General features: G+C 34.0%; 1 protein-coding gene across 2 annotated transcripts in view; it reads right to left on the bottom strand.

Annotated features, from left to right (window-relative positions):
• BBOX1 (gamma-butyrobetaine hydroxylase 1) overlaps positions 1–20,173 on the bottom strand; it is a 55,159-nt gene extending 34,986 nt beyond the window's left edge. Inside the window, exons 1-5 of one of the 2 annotated variants that reach the window (XM_049780961.1) lie at positions 20,057–20,173; positions 19,617–19,878; positions 14,832–15,089; positions 12,832–12,946; positions 405–603 (exon numbers count right to left, since the gene is read on the bottom strand). In XM_049780961.1, coding sequence (XP_049636918.1) covers positions 405–603; positions 12,832–12,946; positions 14,832–15,050 — 533 coding nt within the window. In that variant the 5' untranslated portion in view covers positions 15,051–15,089; positions 19,617–19,878; positions 20,057–20,173. Of the gene's footprint in view, positions 1–404; positions 604–12,831; positions 12,947–14,831; positions 15,175–19,616; positions 19,879–20,056 lie in introns of those variants that run through there. The other variant, XM_049780962.1, reaches the window with a different exon arrangement.
• Between the last annotated feature and the right edge of the window lie 327 nt (positions 20,174–20,500).

Genomic DNA, 20,500 nt, shown 5'->3' with positions numbered 1-20,500 from the left:
GTTTAATATTTTTTAGGATTCCATAATTAAAAAAAATTTCAGTCTAGTAATGGGTACGATAGTACAAGAGTTTAGTCATTGCCTTGAATGTGGCTGGCTTTGGTTCAAATCCCAAATATAGCATATAATACATGACTGTTAACATAAGTGTCCTGAGTGTATGGTCAGGAGTAAGCCCTGAGCACTACTAGGTATCAGATGTGGTCTAATATGTCTCACCTGGTCGCCCCTTGGTCCCCACAAATCCAGTCTTGTTAAACAAATTTCACTTTTAGATACATCTTCATATATGACTTTCTGCTCAAGACATCATAGAAATTTTGTTATATTTAATCAATAAATATCTCTCCTAGAAAATAAAATCTCAAGCTATATTAACAATGGGAAATTATTTTATGACTCACCCATAAAATGTGAGATAAAGAAAACCAATTCTTTTTCCAAGTTTTAAAATTTCTCCTCGTTTATCAGATGCTCCTGTGAGTCTCACTATGCCCACTTTCTTGAGGTTAAAGAGCCACTTGTATGCATGTTCATCATGTTTTAAAACATCTTCAAAATCCAATGTAGGTAGCTGGAGCTCTGAGCCCCAATATTGACATTCTGTGAATTAAAAAAGTAAAGAAAATATATATAAAATTTTGTTTATAACAGCAAAGATAACCTCAAAATGGAAGCTACTGCATTGGAAGTGACCTTTGATTTGTCATGGAGTTTGCTAAATTTTATTTTATTATATTACTTTTTAAGTAAAGAAACATTTTTTTAATTGAATAAAACTTACTTAGAAATAGGTTAGGGGAGAGAAAGAGGAAGTACATGTTTGAGAAAGAGCACCAAGGACTTCTTCAGAGAGGGGAAAATCAAGCAGATAAATAGAGACAAGCAGGCAAGATCCACATGTTCAAAGGAGAACACAGACTTAAAGAGGAAGCCATTTTACTAAAATTTAATGAGGATCTAAGTTGCCAAGACCTTCACACTGGTAGTGGTATTAGTGTTGGAACACTGAATGCCCAAAACAATTGTATTCTGAACAATTTTGTAAATCATTTAAGTAAAGTTAAAAATATTTAAACAATAAGAAATACCCAAGCTATTTGGTATATATACAGATGAAATCAAATATTCTCCTTAGCCTTCTGGTTTACTTGATTATATAATTATAAAAATATTTACCTAATATAGGAAAACACATAAAAAGTAATATCTTATAAAACAAACCTCTCTTTAAAGGTAGAGGAACATAAAAGAAATATAGTTTTGTTGAGAAAAATACCTCAGATCTTAGTGATATTTAGAAAAGACAAATTACTATTTGATTTCTTCACTTTAGGGAAATTTTTTTTGAAGATCTTATCTTATTAACTTATGACAGAATGAGAACTTAGGGTATCAATATCATTCTGTGAAATACTTCAGTTTTTAAAGTGGATTCCATTATGGAAAATAATCACAAAATTCCATCTTTTAGATAAAGAATGGAGGTCAAAGAGATAGGTCAGTGACACAACACATGCCAAGCATGGCTTCTCTCAATTCTTATTAGTGTGACATCCTGAGTCCTACAAGATCTGGCCCTATAAAAGTAAATTCAAATGTAAAGCCTTGGAAGTAGCTCAACTGCAACATATATTCTGAAAGTGTGAGACACTGTGTTTGATCTCTTGGAACTAACGGGTGTAACTCTGAACCTCAAGGACTATTGGAGATGATGCTTAAAATGTATTAAGAAAACTAAAATGGAAGATTGGTTTACAGACTTTGCTTTGATACTTGGATGATAATGGTCTTTGAAGAACCAATAGGAGTGATTTTCCTTTCCTCACATGCCCAAGAACCAGAGCTGAAAGTAGTACTTAAGTCAGGATGGATTTGAACCTAGCATTCCTCCTAACCACCATTCACATGGGTTGGTCAGTGATCTTTATAGTTTTGTGAACTGGGAAACATTTTCTCTTTGATGATCAAGTGTCTCTGACTGCAAAACAAGATTCCTTAAGAGTCATATTATGGCATTAGTAGTGATAAGATATTTGCAGTGTAAAGAGCCTCTTTCTGCATTTTTAGCAGGCAGTTGCATAAGAATCAGTGTGTGGAGGGGGGAGTAGGTAGAATATAAGTGCATATACTGCCAAACCATCTGGCTTATTAAGCATAATGGTTTACATAATGAGGCAGAATTTATAGAATACCAAGTAAATTAGGTTCCCTAGTGGCTATATTAATTTCTTTATGCCCAATTTTATTTTCATTTTTAATAATTTATTAAATTACATGATACTTAAGTACCTTATAGTATTTTCTCATTAAGTTAAACTCATATGTAGTCCCTGTTTCCTAATTTCTCATTGTGTTTTTTAAAGCTTTGTTCATCAACTATTTCTTAACATAAGAGAAAAATTTAAACTGAATCAGAGTGCTTTAGCAAAGAAAATAGCTCAGTATATGTATGACTAGGCTGTATTACATCAGATCATGTTGACTAAAGCAATAGTAAAGGCACATGAGGATTTAGGAATAATGGTTTAACTTTTTCTAGGAAAGATTTTGGTACTTTTCTATACAAGTTTAATATTTGTTGATTAAATTACACATCCCAATAATTATTTCTTGGTATGTCATTAATAAGCTGACTGTTTTACCATGTCACAAGTTACTATGATAAGCAATACAGTTTAAGAAGCTCATAATTGAATGAGGAAATTGGACTCCAATGTTTGTGAAACGTAATATGATGGGAGCTGGAATTAAAGTATATGACGGAATATATAATTGAAGTATACTTAGCATGCTGTGGAGGCATCAGAATTTCTGGACTCTTAATATTATTTCTTTCATGCCCAGAATGTTTTTATATGTATGACATTTTTTATTTCTGTTCCTCATCCCTTAACTATTTCTTTTAAAATAAAGCAGGAGTTAGGCCAGAAAAATAGTATAGGGGTTTAGTTACCCATCTTGCCTGTAGGTATGGTGGTTAAAATCTCTAGTACCTCATAATCCCTTAAGCACTGTCAGGAGCAATTCTTGAGTACAGAGCCAGGAGTGAGACATGCACACTGATAGGAATAGCTCTCAAACAAAACAAAGCAAAATAAAACAACAATAATCCCCAAATGAAAATAAAAATAAGTAGAAAAATAAATAAAGTAGAGCAGTTGTTCTGTGAAAGAGCCTCTTCTCAAAGAAGCCATCTCTTTGACTTAATTTTGAAAACTAGATTATGTGGTTGTTTGCTTTGCTACTTTTAATTTCTCACTACATTTAAGGTCTTTAGATTGTAAAACCTGATATTTATTATAAAAATGATAAATGTCATCATACTACTTATTTGCTGTCTAACTTAGAAAGTAATCTAGTTTTGGTAGGAAAAATGTCATAGGTTAAGCACTGTTATTAATATATAAATAAAAATGTGCCACTTTATCTTTCCAAATCTGTTCACTATAAAACTGATTCCCAAATAAATTATGGAAGATTAAAATATCTGTAAATGTATTTATCTCCAAATGAAAATCATAAATTAGAAAGAGATGAAGAAAAACTGGTTAAGTCAGATTTAGGTGACCATTTCCAAAGTCTATAATTTTAAGACTTATACATAAAATAAACCTAGAATGTCTTGTAATACTATTCATATGTATCTTTTTATGCCTCACATCTGGATATTCATATTTATTATGACTTTTACGAAAGAACTCTAGTAGATAAAAAGCAGGACAAGTTACAATTAAAAACTCTGCCTAAACTTGTTCAAGCCTAAATGTTTATAGTTAAATCTTGGCTTCTTATCAGAAAGTTTAAATGTAGAAACAACATTAGGAGCAGCTTTCATTGCACAACACTATAACATTACTATTATTATTATTATTATTATTATTATTATTATTATTATTTCTTTTGGTTTTTGGGCCACACCCGGTGGCACTCAGGGGTTACTCCTGGCTGTCTGCTCAGAAATAACTCCTGGCAGGTACGGGGGACCATATGGGACACCGGGATTCGAACCAACCACCTTTGGTCCTGGATTGGCTGCTTGCAAGGCAAACAACGCTGTGCTATCTCTCCGGGCCCACTATTATTTTTTTGTAAAAATAACTAAGGCTTAAAAATCAGGTAGCATCTATTTTAATTTATCTTAGTATATTTTAGCATCCAGACAAATTTAGTTTACCAAAGGGAATTAACTGTTTTCAGAGATTTTTGGTGACTATTTTGTAGAAAAATGTTAATAAATAGAGATTGACAAAATTTTCACAGGATTTAAATGTCTTAAAAGCTTTTAGTTTGCATTTTGACTGCTAGGTGACTCAAGAAGGATTTGATTAGGGCAACTAGATTTAGCTATGTAAGTATATAGTGATTTTTAAACTATTTTTTTCTATATCAGTCAAATTTACATCCAAATAACTGATACTTTTTTATTTTAAAACACAAAAGTAAGTATATTTTTTCCATAATTGTTTTACTCTGGACATGTAAAATTAGCCATATTCATAAAAGGGAATTACATTGTAAAGCAATGCTGTCAATTCTCTAGAAAGTGTAGACGGTACTATAAGTAATTCCACATGTATGGGTTTTTACTATCAGACTGTTTAAAATTCCTTTTAAGTCTTGCGAGACTTACGATTTTTTTTTGTTTTGTTTTGTTTTTGTTTTGTTTTTTTGTTTTTTCTTCAAATTTTAACTCTCATTTTTTGCATGCCCCAGCAACAGTATTGAAGAAACCAACGGCTCTGTGTCGGAAACCAGCATAAAAATTATTTCCTAATTTGAGCTATTCATCTACTTTTTTATGCTAAGTGTGACTTTTAGAGCAGCACCATGACTAACCAGTTTCCAACTTCATCATAACCCCTAAAATATAAATCTTTTCATCTCTGAATAGAGATAAATCACATTTCATTTAAACTCACCAGAAAAATCATTCTAGGATATCTGCCTAGAAACCTTACCCTGAAAAAATAGCTAAAACCATGGTTTCAGTTTCCTCCAAATGAAATTGATAATGAGCAAGGACCCAAAAACATATGACAATAGTAAATAATTTTAATTTTTAAAACAAAATTTAAAGTTCATACTTGGATCTAGACACATAAGCAGTATGAAAAATGGTGGAATGTTTAAGTCATGAACCATCCTCTCTAATTTAACTTACAGTTTTACTAATAAATACTTCCACGAACATGTGCTTCACACATCATAAACTTTATGAACAGGCTACATGCTGACTTTCAAGGACGATTTCTACACTATTTCCTTTTTGGGGTTAAACATGACATTCCTGCATCATGAGTTATATTTCAATAAAGAAAAAAGACACAAAGAAGGTCTTTAAAGATTCATGAGTGCAACATGCTAGGTTGTAATGTGTTATTTTAAGAGTTTTAACCTTCTGTCCACCTGCAATGTGTCACTGGCACTGAAAAAGCTAATCTAATGTACTGAAGATCAGCCAACCTTTTAAAACCTTTCCTATAAATGCCTTGTTAGGGATCAGCTAAAACTAAAATCTGAGCCTTCCTTGAGCAAAGATACCTGAGTAGAAATAGGGCATTGATCCTCCACTTCAAGTTAAGGGTGTGCTCTTAGATGTTCTTTCACATTTTATCTTCCAATATTCTGTTCACTTGTCCTTTCTAAACAGAAATCTTCCAGTAGCTAAATTGAACTGAGAATTTATAACAAAGTATTAATCCCTGCAAGTTTTACTAGATGGAGAAAAAAAATCTTTGGAAGATATTTGAGTTAACGGATTACTGCTTTTGGCAACAAAGCCTCACTCAGTCTTCTGGAATTCCTAGCTCTACTTGTAGAGCCTAGTCAAATTGTACTTCAGAATTGCCCTACCCAGAGGCATGGAACCTTAATGGCACAGACTACTGGGCCTAGACTGCATTGATTGAAGACTGTTTCTTTAAGCATTTATTTTTTTCTACCTTCCCTTTGTGTTGGCTAAACGTGCTTTTTGGGCAAAAAGCTCCCTGCAGAGTGATATTTTTTTTTCTAGAATGGACTTCGGGTAACAGAAAGTTCTTGGCAAGAGGAGGGAGAGTGCAACGGGACTAATATTCGATAGCACACTGTGCTAGCATTAATAACTCAAGGTTTGAAGGGCATAAGTTAGTCTCAAATCTTAATTTGTTCTCCTCATTACATCCGTCAGAAAGTAAACATTTTCAGGATGATAAGCACCTGTGGGTTTGTTGTAAAATTTAAACAAAACATCTATAATAAACAGCAGAGTGAACTTGATTAAATCTGCTCTGAAACCAGAGAAGCTGAATGTGGCAGGACGAAAATGCATCATAATGACTGATCTTCTTGCATGATCACTAATCTCACATTCACTGATGCTTCCCAACAACTTTTTCTCACATTCTCTATCATCAAACTTCCCACACTTTTTTCTGCTGAATGATTGCTGATGGTTTAAACTTTTGATTTTATTTCAGTAACAAAAAAAGAACTCAGAGAGGACTTACACTTTCACTCTCACATAGGCAGCACTTAAGAATAGTGCCTAGTATTTAATGCATGTTCAATAAGTATTTATTGCTGAATAAATTCATAGTAGCCGGTTAAGTGCAATAAAAGAAATCTTTACTCGTGATAGTTCTTTTAATTCCAGCTGTGTAGGGGGAAAAGCAGACAAATACGCAGACACTGACCAGTAAAAGAGCTAACTGCAGTAATAATCTGAGAAAGATATGCAGATTACTGGGTTAATAGAGGGAAGCATTATAGAATGTATTTCATGGTGAAGATCTCTGTGGTCAAATCTTACTTCTGTTATTTCATATTTTTTTATTTTATGAGTATTTTAATTTCATTCATCACATATATAAATAGAATTAAAATTAAATTACAAATAAATAAAATTGTGAGAATCATGGCTTTAATTGTTCTTGTTCTCTCTCTCTCTCTCTCTCTCTCTCTCTCTCTCTCTCTCTCTCTTTTTGGCCATACCCTTACTCTTGGCTCTGAGCTCAGAAATTACTACTGGAGGTCTCAGGGGACCATATGGAGTGCTAGGGATTGAACCATGGTCAGATGCCTGCAATGCAAGATGTTTGAATGTTTGCCCCTCCCCATTTTTTCTTTTATTTTTTTTCTTACCTTCAAACAGAACCACATAACTTGAACCATCTTGTTCTGCCTCACAAATTGAGGGGGAAATAATGGAGGGCACCAAGACCAAATAGTCATATAAACATTGAGTAGAAATAATAAATGATCAGACTTAAACACCAAGTCCAAAGCCAACTACAACAGAATCAATACTCAATCTACAACAAGCTAGACACAGAAGGGACCACTTATACTAGCATCTCAGGGGGCAAAGAAGGGGCGTTATGGGATGCATGCTGGGAATAGGGGTGGAGGGAGGACAACATTGGTGGTGGGAATTCCCCTGATTCAATGTCACTATGTACCTAAAATACTACTGTGAATGATTTGTAAACCACTTTGGTCAAAATAAAAATTAATAAAAAAAGGAGCCATTCAGGGGTCTCAAACTCAATTTACCTGGGGACCGCAGGAGGCAAAGTCGGGGTGATCCTTGAGTGCAAAGTCAGTAGTAAACCTTGAACATTGGGGGGTGTGACCCAAACAACTAAAACAAAACAAAACAAAACAAAACAAAGATTCCTCTAGGGCAGGGCCACAAAATGTTGTACGGAGGGCCGTTTGCGGTCAGTAGGCCGCGAGTTTGAGACCCCTGCTGAGTACAATCTGACCCTAGCAAAATCATGGCTTTTTAAACCAGAAATGAGAAGTACTAGTTTTTAATAAATGAGAAAGAAGGGGCTTCCTTATCCCTACAGGAGACTGCTGAGGAAGCCCCCAGCAAACTCAATCTGAACATTCACCAACCAGGAAACAGAGGAGCACGGCTGCTCTGCTTTGCTCTCCTTGGCTGCGTGCATGTCCTAGCCCATGAATTCTATCAGACGTGCAGTAAAAGCTTCACTACAAGTGTGTCAACAGGGAAACAATGCAGGACAACAGCATGCATAGAGAACGAAGATGACAACTCTTGATGACCCAGAAAGTACCTACTACATAGTCAACTTCTTAGACAAGGAGTTTAGACTAGTAATATAGAGAATGCTCATAGAACTCAAAGAAAGAATAGGTCAAGCTGAAGAGAACACAATTAGAAAACTCCAAACTGAAATAACAGAACTTAAAAATTCAGTAGATGTAATTAAAAACTCGAAAGTCTTTCAAACAGAGTAACATCAGCCGAGGACAGAATCAGTGAGCTGGAAGACGAAATGCAGAACAACTCCATACAGCAGAAGAGACTGGAAAAGAAACTTAAAGTAAATGATCACACAATGGAAAAAATACTCAAAGAATGTGAACAGATGAAAATACAAGTCCTTGACAAATTAAACAAAAACAATATAAGAATCATTGGATTCCAGAGTCCCAGAGACCAAGAAAGAAAATCCCCAGGAAGAACCAAGATATCATTACAGTGAAATTCCCAGAGCTAAAGACAGATGCAACCAAATCCTGCATGCCCAAAAAAGTACCAGCTAAAAGAGACTGAAGAGAAAGATGTAAGAAATATGAGCTTTTTAATCAGTGAGGTTTGTTTTGCTTTAATTTTATTTGTTTTACTGGTGAATCTCATTATGTGTAGGCACTAGAAAAAATGGAAGAGGAGATTCCAGCTTAAATGTAGATTTGGTAAAAATGAAGCAAGCATACAGAGCAGTGTCTTGAAATTGCCACCCTTGATGTTTTCTAAATTTATGAGCTTAAAATTTATAGTCTAATTAGACTATAATTGAATAAAACGTATTCTTGGGCTGCAAGAAAATGTAAGCCTAGTTTGTGAGAAATGAAAGCTTCTCATTCATTGAAGACAGCCCACTTTACTTTCATCCTGTTATAATAGAAAAAGAAGATACATAAACTGATTTTAAAGTAATTACAGAAAATCACACATTTTTGAGGATTTAAAATGTAATGTATTTTCATTGATTTTTTTTGTGACTAATATGCTGAAAAACAGTGAAAAGGGGATGGACATATATGTATGAAATAAATCTTCTGTGAAATAGATTTAGTTTAGGTTTTCAAAATACCTCTAACTTTTTTCAATGTATTAAAACCACCAGCTTTTAAAGTATATTACTTTTAAAAATTCTCTTTAGCAAAAGATTAAAATAATGCACATAAAAAGACATCAATGGGGCACAAAGAAAAGTGGAAGCATATATATGTATATATTCATAAACTTACAAGCAAATAAGAGACCTGTATCATTTCATAAAACTCCAAAGACATTTACATGAAAGTCAATAGGCCTTTTTCACATATGAAAGACAAAAAAGGAATAAAGATGACTTTCTTCTCAATCATATGATGACTGTGTATCAGAGTATTAACATGATTGGCTCTGGGAAAGAATCTGTATTTTCCTTCCTTGCAAGGGGATACCTTTTGGTACATGATCAAGTTGGTCTTTTACTTTGATTCAGGTCTTTAGACAGAGCTATGTTCTGGTATAACCCGACAATCACAACTCTTAGGCCTTTATATAACTGCCGAGTGACATAGAACCAACGCCCTCTCTCCATTCTTAACTTATATTATAGGTTCCTTCCTCTAAGTTTCAGTGATCAGATTTTTAGTGGAAAATAAGAAATCTTTGCCAGAAAATCCTTTCTTACAGGCCAATTAGAATATAAATTCTACTGCCTTCTCTGCCACTTTCAAAATACTAAATTCTCAGGGTCTTTTATAGAAACATTCCCAGGCCCTTCAATGCTCACCCTGAACCAGTCGTTCCTCTTGCTGTAACCAACACAGCTAACTAAAACCAAGACTTTTGCAACACAGAAACAAACACTTTACTTTTTTGTAAGATAAATGCAAGCCAAAAACCAAAAGTCTATGCTGAAAAAAGAAGCTAAAGAGATATTAAAAAACTGGTATATAATTAAAAAGGTATATGAATTTGGTTATAATCAGAAAGACACTTCTGAAATATTAAGATACATTTTTAAAGCAACTGTTCCTTAAGCTAACAAAAATCTTAAAATTTATTTTGCTGGCTTCACAAGAAGAAACTAACCCTGGAAAACAAATAGAAGCAGAAAGTATATTTATATTTATATTGAGAAAACATTTATTCCCTAAACATTTATATCTGGGTCTCTTAATAAAACACTAGAGCCACTGCCTCATTGGACATCTCTTTTGCTGAATGACTTGTTCCTTATTGCAGTTTCCTAAACCTATCCTGTTCTTTAACTCTTATTTTCTTTCTGACATTCTCCTCTACTCTCTCAAGAATTTACTTATTTTCTTATCTTTTTCTGACCCAAATGATTCTTCAAAATCAAGCTCAGACAATATCTTCCATCTAAGAAGCATTTGCTCTCTCTAGAATCCTTTTCAATATTTTAAAAATCCTTTAGATAATATGTTATACCTCTTTGTTTCATGGATATTATCCTTTCCTAGACTTGATAAGTCTTCAAAAGTCAGTATCTTTATTAAAATTTGGTATTTTCTTCCAGCATTTGTAGCATTAAATAGATCTCATGTATGTATGATTTAATAAAAATACATGAGAGACTAATTATTATCTATGTCTTTCTTTCATATGTGACTGTGACAGGACACGAAGGTTTTATTTTTAAGAATTTTTAGTTTCTTTTTATTTTTTAGCTCAACATCTAGTGCCAAGGGGAGATCAAGGAAAAGTGCACTGCGTCTTGACACCAGAGTTTAAAAGTCTCAGTGCTCACTAGAAGGAGAGCAGAAGAGAAATCAATGCCACTGAGAAAAAACTAATTCTTTCAAAAATATAATTCAGTTTGTTTACATGTTCTAGAGCACAAATAAAAAAATTTTAGTACCGCAGCAGTAAAATATGATTTACTATTTAATAGGCAAAGGTCTGTAGAACAAGATATCCAAACATAACTCATTAATTTCTTCTTTAAATCATCAACTGTACTGCTTGAAAACATTTTAAAAATATATATACTCCCACCTTAAAAAAAATATGTTCTAGTATGTAAATAGTCACCAGTTCTCCGTGTATTGTTTATGGTCACAGCCTTAGTATGACCCACTTTTTCCACCACTTAACTGACTATTGTGCTAGCACTATTGTGCTGCTGCATGATAATACTGAGAAGTGTAATCTACAAGATTTTACTTTTTAAGGAATATTAATGAAACAAGAGGCTATGTTCATTTACAATACTTAAAAGTTTAAGCTCTAATAATAAAATAGTTGGATTCTATTTCCTTGAAGAATCAAAATGAGAACTTGAGATGAAAATAAAATCCCTCCAAAGTACCAAATTAAGCCAAAGTTAAGAAAATGGTGTTTTGAGTGCCAAAATAAATCTAAAGTAAATAAAAACAATTTCTTTTTTTATGATACTGTTATTTGACTCAGACTACTGCTACTCAGTTATGCAACTGGAGATTCCTTTAATAATTTAGCAATGCACTTACTGGGAAATACAGAAAAACATCTTCCCTTAGACACCCATCTGGACTCCACTAGGTAGCTGGACTAAATAAAACTAAAAGTGAATTCAAGGTGATTCAGACAGAAAGCACTACAGTAAAATTGTGTCAGCTTTAAGAGTGATCAGAGAAATGAAGAAATCTTTTACTGTTTATGTTGAAAAGAAGAATTTAATATCATATTCTTTTAAAATAACCATTGGATAGGTGAAATTTTATAGGTTAAGTGACTATATTAGAAACTTCTCTAACACAAATCATTTGAAACACTATCATTTGAAATCATGGATTATCCCACATACTTGATATTAAAAGTTGAAATGAGTGAGGTAAAATCCTTTCCTTGACACATGACCAAAAATTCTCATAAGCATTGTTACAAAATAAACTAAGCTTTGTAGCTATTCCAAGAGTTAGCAGCAAATGAAGATAGAATTTGCCCTTGCTCATGTTTTCGTAGTTAAGTTTCTAGAAAACACCTACAAGTTATCTTTTTTTATAAATTGCCTTTAACCCAGATAATCTTATGTAAACAAAATTTCAAAATACACTAGGAGCCAATGATTAACTCTTCCCATTTCTCCCTGCTGCCTTAAATTCGATCTCAATTAATGTGTTTCTTCCAAAAGCCACACAAAAAATAATTAGTCTCTTTAGCTCAAGAACACAGCATATTTTCTAAACATTTTTAGGTCACAAATTCCCTTCAAGGGTCATATAAACTTTCCTAAGCAAATGTATCTGTGACCACATGTGCGCTCTCTCTCTCTCTCTCTCTCTCTCTCTCTCTCTCTCTTTCTCTCTCTCTCTTTCCTTCTCTCTCTTTCCCTCTCTCTCTCTCCTTCTCTCTCTCCCTCTTCCCCCACTCTCAAACACATAGTCCTGATGGACTCTCAATGTGTGTATTTCCTTTCAATGCATTCATGGGGCGCATACTTTCATATGTAGATACAATGTTGATTTCTACTTTATTAAAATTGTGTTCTTCTGGCCTTAGAAAGATATATTAAAAAGGGCCAGTCAGCCTGCAGTTTGGAGTCACACTGATGATGGAGACATTTCCATAGAAGCCAGGTTTTGCATTAATGAAAATAAAAATTTGATTACTTACTAATTTTTATTTCTTTATAATGTCTCAATTATCTATGCTTCTTTTCATCTCTGCTCAAATGATGTGTTGATCAATCTTTAAATACTCCATATGGGTCAATGTAATATTTATCCAAAGCACAAAGGATTGCATTTGCATCAGAGTGAATTTTTTAATGTAAGGATTTAAAAAGATAATAAAGACAATGACAATGGAAGAATTACCTGGCAAAAACAGTTCTTTTTGAAGTTTTTCTCTGGCCTTTTGTGAAAAACATCTTTTCTTCAACCAGTCAGCGTCAAATTCACTGTAATGTCCATTTGGCCATGTGATATGAACCTTAACAAACAGAAAGCAAATATTACCCATATGTAAAATATGCTACGGTGTACTTTGATCACCACTATTGTTCTGCTTCCAAGTGCTACTTAAAATAATTATTATTTCAGTTACCACTCCCCTCCCTTTAAATTATGAAACTTTCAAAAAATTAGAAAATAAAAAGTTGAAAGGATATATCTAAGGTCTGAAATTCCTAAAATACCCGAAGAAATTAAAACGCTTAAGACATGTTCTTGTTCTCTGTCCATTAAGTCTGTGTTTCCCAAACGTTTTGTGAAGACTTGAAATTGGCTAGCAATCAAAATTCCCACATAAAGTGTTAATAGAGTAAAGATAAGGAGGCAAATTATGATAGTAAAAATAACACCACTTCAATGTATATTATATAATTTTTACAACAAACATAATTCATTTTGTCCTTCTAGAATTCCAAAGAGTTTTCTCTTTGTGAATAGTACTAGAATTCACAGTTGAAATATAGGAACTAAAAAAGAAAATAACAGTTCAGAAGGCCTATTTCCAATAAGCAGTGAAATTTTCAAGCCAAGATGAAAGGGCCAAAGGGATAGCGCAATGGGTAGGGTGTTTGCCTTGCACCTGCAGATTTGGATTTAATCCCCAGCATCCTATATGGTTCCCCAAGACTGCCAGGAGCAATTTCTGAGCACAGAGCCAGGAGTCACCCCTGTTCACTGCCAGATGTGACTTAAAAACAAATAAACAAACAAACAAAAAAGCCAAGATGAAGATAAGTAAGGGAACCAGTTTAAACAATAATATTATAGTTGGTAAGGCACTTGCCTTGATTATACCTACCGGGTTCAATCCCCAGGACCTGAACTCTCCCCAAACTGTCCCAAAATCCAAAAAGAAAAAAATAAAAGAGTGTGGAGATGATCTTCCTGCTTGCATTTAATCTTCTGAATTTGATCCTCATAAATTTGGATGAGGAAAAAAACCAATGTAGTCACATTGAATTTGTGGTTTTGATAGCTATGCTATGGAGCACACCCAAAAATACCTTGTACATATCTACTCACTTATTTGATCAAAAAGTTAATTAATGTAAGTTTGTGAATGCATTGATTTTATGCCAGGTATTATATTGAACATTTCAACCCATATTATCTCATTAAATCTCTACACTATTTTTATCAATAAATTGTCAGTATCTTTATTTTACAAATGAGTAAACCAAGGCCCAGAAAAAAATTTTTATGATAGAAATAGTTTATTTCTTTAAAGATGCCACATAATGATAAAAAATAATGGGCTACAATGTGAAACATATTTAAAACATGGTAGTACGAGAGATTGGAGAGATAGCATGGCGGTAGGCCACTTGCCTTGCATCCAGAAGGATGGTGGTTTGAATCCCAGCATCCTATATGGTTCCCCCTGAGCCTGCCAGGAGCGATTTCTGAGCATAAAACCAGGAGTAACCCCTGAGCGCTGTTGGGCATGACCCAAAAACAAAAACAAAAACAAAAGAAGAAAAAATGGTAGTATTAGCAATAAAACATAATGATAAAGAAGCTTCCATTTACTTAGCAATCTTAATTTTTATAAGCACTATATTAATATGATTATATAACTTTTTGTTTTGTTTTGTTTTTGGGCCACACCCGGCGGTGCTCAGGGGTTAATCCTGGCTATCTGCTCAGAAATAGCTCCTGGCAGGCACGGGGGACCATATGGGACACCGGGAACCAACCACCTTTGGTCCTGGATTGGCTGCTTGCAAGGCAAACACCGCTGTGCTATCTCTCCGGGCCCATGATTATATAACTTAATAGGTTAATTGAAAAATTATTTGTTATTTTCACTATTAAAGATTATACTTTTACTTAAGAGAGATAAAGCGTTCATTTAGAACAATTACCTTATTTCGGTCAAAGGTCAAGTCTTTAATACCAATGTTCACATCCAGAGCTTCAACGAGAAGTTTCCGTGCTTTTGCAGAATGTAGGTAGCAGTCTGAGCACTGACAATTGTCTCTCAACCAAACGGAGGGGTATAGAGACTCCACACCATCATGCCAGAGGATTTGCATCAAATGAGCCCCATCAATTACTTCTGCCTTTTGGATGGTACAGTGCATTTTTCTGGTCCTTGAGGGGTAAATCTTGACACCTACCTGCTATAATAAATCAGTGTTATTTGACTGTCAGCAGACTGGACCTGACTTTAACTCTAACGGTGTCAGCCATTCAAGTGGACTCTGGCTTCTGCTATTCTCTCAGCTGTCACTTTGTGGTTTGACTTATCAGCACTGGGACCTTTGCTCTGGTGGGAGCGTTTCATGTGCTGTGAACAGAAACACAGTGACTAAAAGTAAATAAATGTACTAAATCAGGACTCAGATGAAAAGAATTCTTTGTTTTTTGCACAGAACTTTTAGATAATTAGTATGGGGCTAATGTTATATGCACTCTTACAGTTAGGATGGAATAAAATATCTATAAAGTGTTTTAAGGCAGAAAACAATGTTCACCAGATTGAACATATAAAACCCATACCTGTGCTTTTTAAATAATACCCAATTGAATTTTTTTTGTGTGGAAGGTAATCTTTTGTCACAAAACTAATAAAGTTGTTTTAATGTGAAATATCCCAATGCAAATTATTACTTTAAGAGTTGCTATAAATTTTTATATTACATGACGAGGTTATCATGCTATTTATGTTCTGCAATTTACCTTTTTTACTTATTCACTGTATTTTCTCAATGGAAGTATAGCTTCTAGTTCCACAAGAAATTTATTGGTATGTTCTCTGAGACTTTAACTGTGTTTTGTTAGTCTAATTTATTCTATTTCTCAATGATATGTAAATGAAATACTTACCTATACTTGAGAATTCATAAATTATTTTAAGAAATTGTAATTTAGGAAACACAGGTGAAAGGCATTTCAGCAGTGGTGGTATTGCTGTGACTTTGAAAACTCAATGCATAAAAATTAATACTATTGTAATCATATCACCTAGACTAAAATGGAAAGAAGTAGATGTAGGAGAAAATATTTTGGTGTTAGTTTTCATTTTATTAATGAATATTTGATAATCAGAAATATGTCAATGTTCTAAATCTCACCATAATAATGTATACTTTTTCAAGACTTTAAATTTATTATGGGAGAATATACACTATAAACAATGGAAAATTTATGCAGAAGAAATAGATCTTACCTTTTCCATATAATAATAAAAAATATGTGATCAAAGGAGACTGATTATTCAACTTCCAAAATGAAAGACTACTATGTAATAAGTTTTGTAATTAAGGACAGCAGCAGAATGGGATCGTGTTTTCAAATGCCAGTATCAGTTATTTTAAATATTTTTAATTGATTGATATATTTTGCTTTACGATAATATTAGGAGTATCTCATACTCAAGCACAAAATTTCAACACTATACTGAACATCAGTACCTACTCCTCTCCTAAGTTCATGTCTCCCTCTCAAACTTTCCAAATGTCAGTTACTGTGAATTCATATTCTCTTTTTCCAGTAAATCATCAAAACCATCATAAATCAGGATCTTCTACTATTTTTAATCTTCTGCTTTTAGTTAGTAGTAACAGAATATTTAATAATTAAGCAATTGTATGGTTGATGGATCTGAGTCATATGTACAAGTTTATTTATTCAGCACTTATATCCTTGTGACTTAGCATATATTTTATACTATCTTAAGCTTGTCTTCCAGAGAACTCTGTAAGATTAGTGCCAACAATTCTATTTTACAGATGATTTTGGAGCCTGAAAATTAATTAGCTGGCAGAAAATTAGAGAAAATCAGAACATTGATCATTGAGTAATATTACACTGTGAAGAATCTATGTCTGAATACTTTTCTAGCAATACTTTTTATTTACCAAAATATCTTTTCAAGGAGTAGTTAAATCTCAAGAACGTTGTTAATTGACTGTATTAATGACATTCTATCCTTTGGACAGAGAACACTGGAAGAAATTGGTTAGATTGTATTCCGAAAAGACTTAAAACCATTACTATTCTTTATAATCATACCTTTAACCATAAAATTAATTAATTTCCATATAATAAGGTAATGGTGATAAAATATTAATAAAATATATGTTGATTAGACTCTATTTGTAATAGTTGAACTTTTCTTGAATATATACATTCTCATTACACTTGCCAAGGCCCCACTCCAGCATAATTATTTTAATTTTTATGTAATAAATGATTAAACTATTTAATAACTTATGCATATATTCTCATATGAACAATGAATTCTATAAAACTATTAAAAGAATCTTCCCCTCTTGAATAGTTTTATATTCTACCTCCTACTTTTTTTAAATTTTATTTTATTGAAATAATTGCTATCTACAGAGTCCTTCATAGTTGAATTTCAGGTAAGCAATGAGTCAGTGCCCTTCCCACCACCAGTCAACCTCTCTTCACCAATGAACCCAGAGTACATCTTATCCCATCACCCTTTGCCCCCTGGCCTGCTAGTATAACAGTTCTCTTTAAGTATAGGCTGTTTAAATTTAGGTCCCTATGGCTTGGAAATTTAGTTCTGCCCTTATTTATTTCCTCACCAATGCATCTGAGATCACTTGGCCCCTAGCCCCCAGCCTTTCTTTATTACTTTTCTCCTAGTTTTATATAAAATGGAGGGAATATGTGGTAAAATAATCTGTGTCCCAAGGTTCTATAAAAAATGCATGAGATAATAATACCATAAATAATTAAAAAAAAGTGTTGTGGTGGCAGTTTTTTTGTTTGTTTATTTTTGTTTTTGCATAAGTACAGCATAATATGAGGAAAATAGAAAGGAAAAACCTTTGACCTAAAAACAGGGAGACCTTATCCATGAAGCATCCTGGCATAAGACCAATTGTAGGCACTGAGCATACTAAGTTGTCTAACCTCAAAGTCTTTCTCTGTGATCCCAGTAAAAAAAAAGCTCTTCACAATCATACTTATTGCAATCACTACCTTTTATTTTTTTTAAACAATCAAATTTTGTACAACTATGACTCCCTAATTTAAATATTTTTAACTTTCTTTTGATAAAACTATTAGTCAGATCAGAACTCAAAATATTAAGCCACTAGTGTAATGCAGAATAATAAAACTAGGTTTCAGGGACTATAAAAATGTTTTAATTTTTTGGCAACACCCAGTGTTGTTCAGTGGTTATTTCTGATTCTGTAGTCAGTAATTATTCCTGGTTGGCCCACAGGATTATATAATGCTGAGAGCAGAACCTGGTTGGCCAAGTGCAAAGCAAGCATCCTACTATTTTTCTGACCCTGATATAATATTTTTTAAATAATTTTTATTGTGACCAAAGTGAATTACAAATGTTTCACAGTAATATTTAAGGTATATAGTGACATAGAATCAGGGGCATGCCCATCACCAGTATTGTCCTCCCTCCACTCCTGTTCCCAGCATACACCCCATTTCCCCCTCCTTTGCCCTCCGGACTGCTAGTATAACTGGTTTCCTTTGTGTATAGCTTGGTGTAGATTGGGTATCGATTCTGTTGTCATTGACTTTGGATTTGGTATTTAAGCCTGATTATTTTTTTTATTTCTTCTTAATGTTCATGTAGGGTCTTGGTACCATCTATTTTTCCCCTCAAATCATGAGGCAGAATAACATGATTCAAGTTATGTGGTTCTGTTTGGAAAAAAGTAAAAGAAAAAAGGGAAAAAAGAAAAAAGAAAATAAAGAGAAAAAAACAAAAAGCAAACAAATAAACAAACATTGGGAAGAGTCCATCTTGAGATTATAAAATTTTTTTAATTATAGATTCATAATGACTGGCACTAATTTTAAATACAATCAATTAAAAATACTTGGCATAGGTTTTCCATGCTCCATTTTGATCCCCTTTCCGTAACAATATTACATACTACCATGTGTAAATGGAAAGAGAGAGAGTTGAGAAACAGAGAGAGATGGAAAATAGAGAGAGAAGAAAAAGGTCTGCCATAGTGGCAGCCAGGGGAGAGTGCAGAGGGATGGGAGAGAGAGAAACTGAGGACATTGGTGGTAGGAAATGTACACTGAACATTGTAAGACTGAAACTCAATCATGAACAACTTTAAAACTGTGCATCTCACACAGTGATTCAATTAAAAATTTATTAAAACATATGTGTCATATCTCTTCTTGGGCTATATTCAAGGAGCAAAGCAACTATAAGTGTGAAAATGGAATTAAGTGATCAGTATTCTAAACAAGCATGATGCCTTCAGGTTTTGAAGGGTATCACAAAAGGGCCGTGGTATAATATGTTATCGTCTACCTTTAGGCTGGGTTGTCAATTATTTTGGAAACATATTCAAAATCCAGCCAAAACTTCCTCATTCATCCCCGAGATGGTATCTACGTCTGTATGTTTTCTGAATCATCATAGAAACTACAAAGAAATTTGACTGTGGCCAAACAATATTAGGAAAGGGAAACTGCCAAAGCACAATTATATCCCTTGCATCACAAAACCAATACTATTTAAAATGTTTGATGGCCCATCCTCAATGCACACAGTCCACAGGGCTACAAGATACATGTGACAAAATTTTTCCAGTGGGTGTCTCCCATCCCCAACCCCAAACTATACACTAGACTAAAATCTGTAATGTCTTCAAGTAAGAGAATGCTGAGTTTGATCCTACCTGTTCTCAGATGTAATTTCAGTGCCAAACCATGTGCAATTTACCACGACAAGGAAACATCAGCTTTGGTCTTCAATTTCCTTTGGTGCTTCCTGGAGCCCGTCACATCCTAGATCGATCTGCTCCTGTTTTCCTCATGACTGTTGCAGGGCTATTACTTAGAAGCCTTTCTTTCTACTCCTGGCAGCTCCACTGTGCCCTGCCCCCAGACACAGCTGAGGTTTGCAAATGAGGATGTCTCAATCTGAAGGTGTAGCAACTCCTGCAGGCAGTTTGGAAGATAAAAATAAAATAAAATAAAAAGCTTCTGTAGCCTAGAGAGAAAAGCAGAAATGCCTTTCATTTCTACCAGTGTCTGAAACCACAAAACCCTGGGATTTAATACAAAATATTTGCCCTCCATTAGAATCTTTTCTGAGAGCATGAAGAGCAGTTCTCACCTGTCTAGTCTCTAGTGCCTGAACCGGCGACACCAATAGAAATGAGGACAGGCATATGGTCACTCCTGTCGCACCTGTTCAAGGTGACAGCTTTTCTATTGCAACATACATTTGAAGACACTGAGACATGCACCAGTTTCTATCTGAGTATAAAATGAGGGGGTAGCTACTTGCTAAAAGAATACTACATTTGAGCCTCTGTTGAAGAAAAGGAAACTAGATCTCAGGTGTTTATAGGAAGACAGGAAAATGTTTCCTTGACTCAATGCCCTTTCTTCTCTACAGCTTCCACTAGAATGCACAAACAGTAGTTACCAGAGCTCATGAGGTTTTTCTAAAAGTACCTGGTTGCCCAGTGACTTGACTAACAACACACAGCCCTTCAGGCAATAAAAAGAAAAAAAAATCTAAGGTGGGCAGTATGCCAGGGAACCAGAGCTTGGC

This window comes from Suncus etruscus, chromosome 9 (genome assembly GCF_024139225.1).
Source record: "Suncus etruscus isolate mSunEtr1 chromosome 9, mSunEtr1.pri.cur, whole genome shotgun sequence".
Lineage (NCBI taxonomy): Eukaryota > Metazoa > Chordata > Mammalia > Eulipotyphla > Soricidae > Suncus > Suncus etruscus.
Note: the sequence above shows the minus strand (reverse complement) of the source record. Positions and strands in the feature narration are given on the sequence as shown.